The sequence below is a fragment of the Oncorhynchus tshawytscha genome, linkage group LG19, assembly GCF_018296145.1.
Source record: "Oncorhynchus tshawytscha isolate Ot180627B linkage group LG19, Otsh_v2.0, whole genome shotgun sequence".
Classification (NCBI taxonomy): Eukaryota; Metazoa; Chordata; class Actinopteri; order Salmoniformes; family Salmonidae; genus Oncorhynchus; species Oncorhynchus tshawytscha.
In genome coordinates this window covers 56128699-56139870 of record NC_056447.1, presented here as the reverse complement: position 1 = coordinate 56139870, position 11172 = coordinate 56128699, and the positions used below count along the sequence as shown (strand labels likewise).

General features: G+C 39.3%; 1 protein-coding gene across 3 annotated transcripts in view; it reads left to right on the top strand.

Annotated features, from left to right (window-relative positions):
- The window catches only part of LOC112240081 (plakophilin-3), a 58828-nt gene extending 52704 nt beyond the window's left edge, over window positions 1-6124 (top strand). For all 3 annotated transcript variants that reach the window (XM_042301932.1, XM_042301931.1, XM_042301930.1), the window contains one exon: window positions 3894-6124. In XM_042301932.1, coding sequence (XP_042157866.1) covers window positions 3894-3935 — 42 coding nt within the window. In that variant the 3' untranslated portion in view covers window positions 3936-6124. The remainder of the gene's footprint in view (window positions 1-3893) is intronic.
- Window positions 6125-11172: the final 5048 nt, after the last annotated feature.

Sequence of the window (11172 nt, the reverse complement as noted above, 5' to 3'; positions counted from 1 at the left end):
CTGTGTGTCTCTCTGTCTCTGTCTCTTGCTCTCTCTCTCTCTCTGTGTCTGTCTCTCTGTCTCTGTCTCTCTCGATGCTCCATCGCTCGCTCACTCTCTCTCAATTCAATTCAATGGGCTTTATTGGCATGGGAAACATGTTTTAACATTGCCAAAGCAAGTGAGGTAGATAATATACAAATGTGAAATAAACAATAAAAATTAACAGTAAACATTACACATACAGAAGTTTCAAAACAATAAAGACATTACAAATGTCATATTACATATACAGTGGGGCAAAAAAGTATTTAGTCAGCCACCAATTGTGCAAGTTCTCCCACTGAAAAAGATGAGAGAGGCCTGTAATTTTCATCATTGGTACACTTCAACTATGACAGACAAAATGAGAGAAAACAATCCAGAAAATCACATTGTAGGATTTTTTATGAATTTATTTGCAAATGATGGTGGAAAATAAGTATTTGGTCAATAACAAAAGTTTATCTCATTACTTTGTTATATACCCTTTGTTGGCAATGACAGAGGTCAAACGTTTTCTGTAAGTCTTCACAAGGTTTTCACACACTGTTGCTGGTATTTTGGCCCATTCCTCCATGCAGATCTCCTCTAGAGCAGTGATGTTTTGGGGCTGTTACTGGTTAACACGGACTTTCAACTCCCTCCAAAGATTTTCTATGGGGTTGAGATCTGGAGACAGGCTCGGACACTCCATGACCTTGAAATGCTTCTTACGAAGCCACTCCTTCATTGGCGGTGTGTTTGGGATCATTGTCATGCTGAAAGACCCAGCCACGTTTCATTTTCAATGCCCTTGCTGATGGAAAAAGGTTTTCACTCAATCTCACGATACATGGCCCCATTCATTCTTTCCTTTACACGGATCAGTCGTCCTGGTCCCTTTCAGAAAAACAGCCCCAAAGCATGATGTTTTCACCCCCATGCTTCACAGTAGGTATGGTGTTCTTAGGATGCAACTCAGCATTCTTTGTCCTCCATACACGACGAGTTGAGTTTTTACCAAAAAGTTATATTTTGGTTTCATCTGACCATATGACATTCTCCCAATCTTCTTCTGGATCATCCAAATGCTCTCTAGCAAACTTCAGACAGGCCTGGACATGTCCTGGCTTAAGCATCTTGCTTGTTTGGGGACACGTCTGGCACTGCAGGATTTTTTTTGAGTCCCTGGCAGGCGTAGTGTGTTACTGATGGTAGGCTTTGTTAAAACTGTATTTTTTTTGGTTCCAGCTCTCTGCAGGTCATTCACTGAAAAAGGTCACCCCGATTACAGCTGTAGTCGCTTGGGGTATGTCTCTATCAGTTTTGCACATCGAGAGACTGTGGTTCTGGGATTTTTGCTCACCGTTCTTGTGATCATTTTTGACCCATTGTAGATTTTGGTGAGATCTTGTCGTGGAAGCCCCAGATCGAGGGAGATTATCAGTGGTCTTGCTCCATCCATGTCTTCCATTTCCTAATAATTGCTCCCACAGTTGATTTCTTCAAACCAAGCTGCTTACCTATTGCAGATTCAGTCTTCCCAGCCTGGTGCAGGTCTACAATTTTGTTTCTGGTGTCCTTTGACAGCTCTTTGGTCTTGGCCATAGTGGAGTTTGGTGTGACTGTTTGAGGTTGTGGACAGGTGTCTTTTATACTGATAACAAGTTCAAACAGGTGCCATTAATACAGGTAATGAGTGGAGGACAGAGGAGCTTCTTAAAAAAGAAGTTACTGGTCTGTGAGAGCCAGAAATCTTGCTTGTTTGTAGGTGACCAAATACTTATTTTCCACCATAATTGGCAAATAAATTCATTAAAAATCCTACAATGTGATTTTTTTCCCTCATTTTGTCTGTCATAGTTGAAGTGTACCTATGATCAAAATTACAGGCCTCTCTCATCTTTTTAAGTGGGAGAACTTTCACAATTGGTGGCTGACTAAATACTTTTTTGCCCCACTGTATATACAGTGTTGCAACGATGTACAAATGGTTAAGTGTACACAAGGGAAAATAAATAAGCATAAATATGGGTTGTATTTACAATGGTCTCTCCCTCTCTCTCAGAGCATTTCCTGATGAACAAGTCCGAACACTCCTACTATATTTACCTCCCTCTACAGTACCTGCAGAACTATTTCAACAGTTTCATCTTAAATAATATATTCAAAACATTGATTGGTAGCAGCTATAGAATATTTACTGTCCTCCAGTGTATTACCGTGTCTTTACTTTCATTAAATTAAGACTTTTAGTTTTTATCAAAGATTCTCTGTAATTAGCATTTCGTGATTAACTAATCAGGCAAATGTAATTAACTAGGAAGTCGGGGCACCAAGGAAAATATTCAGATTATAATTTATAATTTTCCTAATACAACTTTTCAGATATTTTCATATCTGAACAATTAGCCTTCTTAATTAATGAATTATTTATTTACCTCACGTTAGTCTCATTCCAAACGTCGTAAATTGTTGGTTATCTGCACGAACCCAGTCTTCACTGTGAGTCATGCATACATCAATTATCTTAAATCATTTATTTACTAACTAAGTATGTAAACAAACAGTAGATAGTTAAAGAAATATGTGTGGAATAAAATCGCGGCTTGGTGTACAAAAGGGAAGTGGGGGTTGACTGAGATAAGACAACACACAGTTGATAATTATAACAATTGAAATGCTAATCCTTTGCACATGAACGCTCACTCATTTGGGAACAATTGCAATAAATATATATATTTACGCTCAGTGTGTCGTTGTGATCTCTGTTGAAAAGTTTGTTTCTGTTGGAGATTTTGTCCGTCTCTCTCTGTCTGGTTTGAATGGATACTTCAGAGTAACATTCAGCGATGTTGTTGTAGAATGGGTGTTTCGGCGGTTGTCTATTCTTTGCATCTCAATGATAACAAATTCCTAGCTGCAGACTAGTAATTAATATCAAAGACTTGTTCTTATTCTGTCGGCATCGATAGTCTAAGAGTTTAACCACGTGGGATGGTTAAAAGATTCAGCAATCGTCTCAAAACCTGGCCCTCTCGTTATCGAGAGTAAGTAAGTAAGCTGGTCTGCAACCTTTGTCCTCTCGTAATTGAGAGAAACATGGTCTCCTGAGAAATTCTCAAAGTGGGGGTTTTATTCGGGAGTTGCAGAAAAAGGCTGTCTCATGGCGCCAGGTCCGAAACTGTGCTCATGGGCGGTCCTCTGATTTAGTTCAACTAAAAAAGGGAATTGGAGTTTCCTTCATTAAACAGTCCAAAATCACATTACACCATTTTACAAACAGTATCCTCTTCACTCATCCATCTTATACAACAATTAGATTTAAACCTCATATCTGATCCTATTATATAAACAGCGTTATGGTGATGTGGCTGTATTGTCTCCCATGAGTGTCACAAACTGTTACCAAACGGACCAGTTCGTAGCAGGATTCTTCACCGATCATTTTTTATACCTTCTCCAGAACATAAATGTTGTTCGGACCTCCAGTTCTGTGAGGTGGAAGAAATTAATTTGTTTCTCTATGAAAATTCACTCTGTCTCTCTACTGTGGCCATGAGGAGATCATCTCCTCCGGGATTTTTCGACCTCTCTCTGACCACAGCAGCCTGTGTGTAGGAGGCAGGGAGAGGGGGGTGGGGCTTGCTGTACCCAAAAAGGGCAACGTCATGACAGTATTGATTGGTAGCAGCTATATAATATTAACTGTCCCTGGTGTTTAAATATTACAGTTACGTATTAGTTACTGGGAACTAAGTTTTGTCTTGTATCTTGAAAGAACAGTCAAACTGAAAGCCTACAACACAATGCCAAGTGGACAGCGTAACATTTTGAGATCATCCTTTTGATATATGTCCTGACAAAATGTCTCTCATGTTTGTGTTTTACAGAAAGGATTCACACGACCTGACTTTGCAGACGTGACCATCTAAAAAGGAACTCTCTTTCTGTCAAGTGGCTGGAAACACGTGAACACTTCAGTGATCAAGGACCGTCTGTCAAACTGAGAACATGGAGTTAGATGGACTACACTATAGAGTTATAGATGGACTACACTACAGAGTAAGATGGACTACACTATAGAGTTATAGATGGACTACACTACAGAGTTAGATGGACTACACTACAGAGTTAGATGGACTACACTATAGAGTTATAGATGGACTACACTACAGAGTAAGATGGACTACACTATAGAGTTATAGATGGACTACACTACAGAGTAAGATGGACTACACTATAGAGTTATAGATGGACTACACTACAGAGTTAGATGGACTACACTACAGAGTTAGATGGACTACACTATAGAGTTATAGATGGACTACACTACAGAGTTAGATGGACTACACTATAGAGTTAGATGGACTACACTACAGAGTTAGATGGACTACACTATAGAGTTAGAAGGACTACACTATAGAGTTAGAAGGACTACACTATAGAGTTAGATGGACTACACTATAGAGTTAGATGGACTACACTATAGAGTTAGAAGGACTACACTATAGAGTTAGAAGGACTACACTATAGAGTTAGATGGACTACACTATAGAGTTAGAAGGACTACACTATAGAGTTATAGATGGACTACACTATAGAGTTATAGATGGACTACACTACAGAGGTAGATGGACTACACTACAGAGTTATAGATGGACTACACTACAGATTTAGATGGACTACACTATAGAGTTATAGATGGACTACACTATAGAGTTAGAAGGACTACACTATAGAGTTAGATGGACTCTAAAGAAAGTGACAATAAAGATGGAACCTGTATAGGGACGACCTTGATGTTGTTCTATGATGCCAACGGATCCTCACCTTCCCTTGTTTTAATGCCGTATGTATTCAATGCTGTATGTTTGAATGTTTTATGTTGAACGCTGTATGGAGTTTATGGTGGATTCAGGGACGTTTTTTTCTCTTCATGCAACAAATCATACTGCTGTAACTAATCATGACTTACAGTTTCTCCTGCCCCACCCATAGATGGTTTGGCATCAATCCCAAAGACCTCTGTGCTCCGTTATGTTAACCTTAGTCCCAGATCTGTTTGTGCTGTACAGACAACTCCTATGGCCATTGTCACAAGACGGCACAACTGATCTGGGACCAGGCTACTATTTTGTAGCTTAACACTGACCTGGTACCAAAGCAGCTGTTACAGCCCCCACCCATGGCTGACTACAGATAGCAGCTACTGTAAGGGACGGCTTGCTCTGTGGAATGTTCTCTTTTATATCATCAATGGTGCTTGTACTAAGTGGTTGAATTATTGATGTTGTTCATTGTGTTTTTGTATTCGTTTTTTTGTGTTGTCTAGGGGGTTTATTTCTCAGACAAAACCAGAGTTCATCACTGATAATTATAATGAGTTATAAACCAGAATATCACAGCGTTATAATGAGTTATAAACCAGAATATCACAGCGTTATAATGAGTTATAAACCAGAATATCACAGCGTTATAATGAGTTATAAACCAGAGTAATCACTGAGAGTTACAATGAGACATAAATTAGGACTTGAATGAATGTTTTTATGAATGTGTGGGGGAAAAAAAGGAACTACTGACACCTGCGTGAATGTCCTGGAATTATGATTCAGCTTTACAGGAACATTATGAAGTAGCCTACATGTTGAATATAGATTTATAAATGGATCCTTTCTTGTTTTCAACAACGTTCGTTTTACAAGTTAAAACGTTAGTTTTACAAGTTAAGCGGATTTGTCATATCAAACTCATGTCAATGCAATGTTTTAAGTTGATAACTTGTCATGACATACTGTTTGTTTTAATGTCTGGGGTGTTGTCATGTATTTGTATTTCTGGATTAAGTCAACAAACATAGTCCAATATTTATGTTTTTAAGACTTTGAGGGGGGAAGCATGCGTTCGTTGTTATTCTCTTTAAGAGAATGCTGCAATATCGGATTTGAGGGGGGAGCATGCGTTCGTTGTTATTCTCTTTAAGAGAATGCTGCAATATCTGATTTGTATTTTAAGCATAATGTAAATATAACACGGTTTGTAAACAGAGCATACAAGTGCAATGGGGTCCCAAATGATTGACATCCTTGATAAAGATGAGTAAAACTAACTGTATAAAAGACATAATTCGTATACGGAGCTATTATTTTATTATTTTATACTATACTGATACAACACCACTGGTGGGCGTGGCCAAAGTGCTCTGTTTTCATGTCATCTGACCACAGCACTGGTTCCAATCCAAGTGCCAATGCTGTTTATCCAACTCCAGGAGTTTACATTTGTTGGATAACATGGAAATAGAGCTCTTTGGCCACACATACATTAGTGGTATGTATGTATGTATGTATGTATATATATGCTTTGGCATCTAAATTAAAATGTGTAAGAAGAAAAGATCCCCATACTTACTGTAAAATATGCTGGTGGATCTTTGATGTTATGGGTATATTTTCCTTTCACTGGTTCTTGTTAATAATCACAATTTTTTCAATGGCCGTCTCTGTTTCCGGACTTGAAACACATTGAAAACCTTTTCATTTTTAAAATTTTAATTACACCTTTATTTAACCAGGTAGACGAGTTGAGAACAAGTTCTCATTTACAACTGAGACCTGGCCAAGATAAAGCAAAGCAGTTCGACACATACAACAACACAGAGTTACATATGGAGTAAAACAAACATAGTCAATAATACAGTCGAAAAATAAGTCTATATATGATGTGAGCAAATGGCGTGAGGAGGTAAGGCAAAAAATAGGCCATAGTAGCAAAGTAATTACAATTTACACTGGAGTGATAGATGTGCAGATGATGATGTGCAAGTTTGAATTGAAGAGGGCCAGTCCATAAATGCAGATGAAGGATATCAAGGATCTGGAAAGATTCTGTATGGAGGAACAGTCTAAGATCCCTCCCACTGTGTTCTCCAACTCATAAAACATTTTACAGAAAAGCTCAGTGCTGTTTTCCTCGCGAGGTATTGAAAGGTAATTGAAAACAGGTGTCAATAATTGTTTTATTACTTGTTAACAAGATCTGTTTGTCTGAGCAATTGTAGTAGTATACATTAGTATAATTTCCCAAATTTTTTGGATCATACAATATAGCATTTTACATTTTACAATGATTTTATAGAGTCATTTTTGCTCATCTTTATCAAGGGTGTCATTAATTGTGGACCGCACTGTATTTAAATAAGACGTTCCTCCTGAAAGGTATTTTGTTCAACTCTATTTTTGGTATTGATATATATATATATATATATTCAATGGGTAAATATAAAGCAAATTTATATATTTTAACTCTATTCTTTTAGTAAAGTATAATCTAATGAATATTGGTATTAGAATAACATGAATGTTTTGATAAAATATATTTCATGCATTGACATCTGATCTGCTGTGTCTATAACTGGACCATGAGACTACTCTTAACTCTATCTACCATATGGAAAACATATTTTTTTATTTTTACGTCGTGCTTTTTTAACTGTTCACTGTGGATGTGTGTCAAATAAACATCATATTTTATAACTAATAAAGACAAAGTAATTGTTAGTTTGGAGTGTGACTGTTTGAGGTTGTGGACAGGTGTCTTTTATATTGATAACAAGTTCAAACAGGTGCCATTACTACAGGTAACGAGTGGAGGACAGAGGAGCCTCTTAAAGAAGAAGTTACAGGTCTGTGAGAGCCAGAAATCTTGCTTGTTTGTAGGTGACCAAATACTTATTTTCCACCATAATTTGCAAATAAATTCATTAAAAATCCTACAATGTGATTTTCTGTATTTTTTTCTCATGTTGTCTGTCATAGTTGAAGTGTATCTATGATGAAAATTACAGGCCTCTCTCATCTTTTTAAGTGGGAGAACTTGCACAATTGGTGGCTGACTAATTACTTTTTTGCCCCACTGTATATACAAATAAATACGTGCTTTGAACTCGTTGAGAAATAAAATGTTAGAATTTGCCAACAAGCTGCGTCAACCATAAACTAAAAGTACAGCTGTCAGAAAGTAAATTACAGTATTAAAAAAATATATATATATTAATAAATAGCTTTTATAAATAATGTTTTGATTCATAGGGGTTGGGTTAAATACGAGACATATTTAAGTTGAATGCATTCAGTTTTGCAACTGACTAGGTATTCCCTTCCCTTCTTTGGTGCATTTAACTGCCCGAAAATGCCTTTATTGAAGTAATTTCCTTAGTAGGTGACGTCAGAGGTCAGCATGTGGGAGTAGTTGGAGCCTGGGGATGATAGACAAGTTTCCCGCTAGTAATTACCAGTTGTAGGGCCATTCAAGTGGATTGTTTCCAGTGATAGGGAGTGGGAGGGAGGGAGTGGAAGAAGGGTGTGGTTGCCCTTAATTACACATACAAAACTAACATCAAAAACATGCATGTCTGGTTGAGGGTTGATGAGAGATGAACTGCTTCTCCTAGTTTTCATGAGAAATATTACTGTGATGAAAATTCCAGATTGTCTGCATAATCAAATAACATTCAAATCAAATTTATTTATATAGCCCTTCGTACATCAGTTGATATCTCAAAGTGCTGTACAGAAACCCAGCCTAAAACCCCAAACAGCAAGCAATGCAGGTGTAGAAGCACGGTGGCTAGGAAAAACTCCCTAGAAAGGCCAAAACCTAGGAAGAAACCTAGAGAGGAACCAGGCTATGTGGGGTGGCCAGTCCTCTTCTGGCTGTGCCGGGTGGAGATTATAACAGAACATGGCCAAGGTGTTCAAATGTTCATAAATGACCAGCATGGTCAAATAATAATAATCACAGGCAGAACAGTTGAAACTGGAGCAGCAGCACGGCCAGGTGGACTGGGGACAACAAGGAGTCATCATGTCAGGTAGTCCTGAGGCATGGTCCTAGGGCTCAGGTCCTCTGAGAGAGAGAAAGACAGAGAGAAAGAGCGAATTAGAGAGAGCATACTTAAATTCACACAGGACACTGGATAAGGGAGAAATACTCCAGACATAACAAACTGACCCTAGCCTCCCGACACATAAACTACTGCAGCATAAATACTGGAGGCTGAGACAGGAGGGGTCAGGAGACACTGTGGCCCCATCCGATGACACCCCCGGACAGGGCCAAACAGGAAGGATATAACCCCACCCACTTTGGCAAAGCACAGCCCCCACACCACTAGAGGGATATCTTCAACCACCAACTTACCATCCTGAGACAAGGCCGAGTATAGCCCACAAAGATCTCCGCCACGGCACAACCCAAGGGGGGGCGCCAACCCAGACAGGAAGATCACATCAGTGACTCAACCCACTCAAGTGACGCACCCCTCCTAGGCACGGTATGAAAGAGCCCTAGTAAGCCAGTGACTCAGCCCCTGTAATAACATTCAGCTCAGACACCCGTACATACCCCACAAGACATTTCACCAGGGGTCTCTTCAGACACCCGTACATACCCCACAAGACATGCCACCAGGGGTCTCTTCAGACACCCGTACATACCCCACAAGACATGACACCAGGGGTCTCTTCAGACACCCATACATACCCCACAAGACATGCCACCAGGGGTCTCTTCAGACACCCGTACATACCCCACAAGACATGCCACCAGGGGTCTCTTCACAGTCCCAAAACAAATTCACGGCAACACACAGTATTATACAGAGGCCATGATTGTATGGAACTACCCTACCATCTCCAATTACTGAAGTAAACAGTAAAATGACCTTTTTTTAAGAAAATGGATCAGACAACAACTTATGTAACGGCGGGGACTGTGAGGGGGACACACATGAACACACACAGACACACTTTAACGCACATTATCATTGTATTTTACATTTGTGTGACTGTCCTTGTCTATCAGTGTATCAGTGCTTTGTTACTTGTGATATTTTGTGTTTTTTTGTGGACCCCAAGAAGAGTTCATGGGGATCCCAATAAACAAATAACCCCTAGGGAATGGGGCACTGAGATTATTGTTATGAGGTCCCCCCCCCCCAAGTCGACTCGACTATGCCCTCTGCTGGTGAGGGAAAGTAATATCTGAAGAAAACACTAAATAGTTAAATATAAAGAGAACAAATCAGTGGCCATGTGGTTCGGGTGTCTGCCCTGAGATTGGAACACTGGGAGTTTATTCTTCCGGCCGAGTCATACCAAAGATCACGTGCGACTCTGCTTGGCATTCAGCATTTATGAGACAGATTCGGGGTAACACTGGGCAATAGAATTAGCGTCCAGTCCAGGAGGTATACTTTTACACCAAGAAGAAAATGCAAACTTGTAGTGTGTTCAAGGTTTTAAAAATGCTTCTAAAGTTTGGAATTTCCACTTTAAAATGTCTGACTTTATTTCCTCTAAGGAAAATTGTATCAACCCCTACAAAAAAGAAACATGAGATTGGTTCGTACAAGCCAAGGCTCGTCCAAGATGAGTTACCTATGAAGAAGGGCTGGACTAGTAAACTGCCCTAAACTACAGAAAGGGTAGCTTTGATCGATAAATATTTCTATTGAACATAATTCTAAACAAACATTACGAAATTAGAATGAATGCATTTCCACTTTAACGTAAAAACAAAATCCCAGACTACTGCAGTAGACCACTCAACCACTTCTTCTATTTTTCCACATACAGTTCACATAACAGGTATCTTGTACAAATTGCATATAATAACATGTAGTGTAACTACCAAGGTCATTCAAAACATTTCAGTGAAATGATCATTGGAATCAAATTTTATACACTGAGTGTACAAAACATCTCCTTGATATTGAGTTGCACCCCTTCCCCACTCCCCCCCACCCCCTTAGAACAGTCTCATTTCGTAGGGGCATGGATTCTACAAGGTGTCGAAAGCGTTCCACAGGGATGCTGGCCCATGTCGATCCCAATGCTTGCCACAGTTGTGTCAAATTGTCTGGATGTCTTTTCGATGGCCATTCTTGATACACTGGAAACTGTTGAGTGTGAAAAACCCAGCAGCGTTGCAGTTCTTGACACAAACCGGTACACCTGGCATCTACTACCAAACTCCTGTTCAAAGGCACATCAATATTTTATCTTGCCCATTCACCCTCTGAATGGCACACACACAATCCATGTATCAATTGTCTCAAGGCTTAAAAATCCTTATTTAACCTGTCTCCCCTTTATCTACACTGCTGGA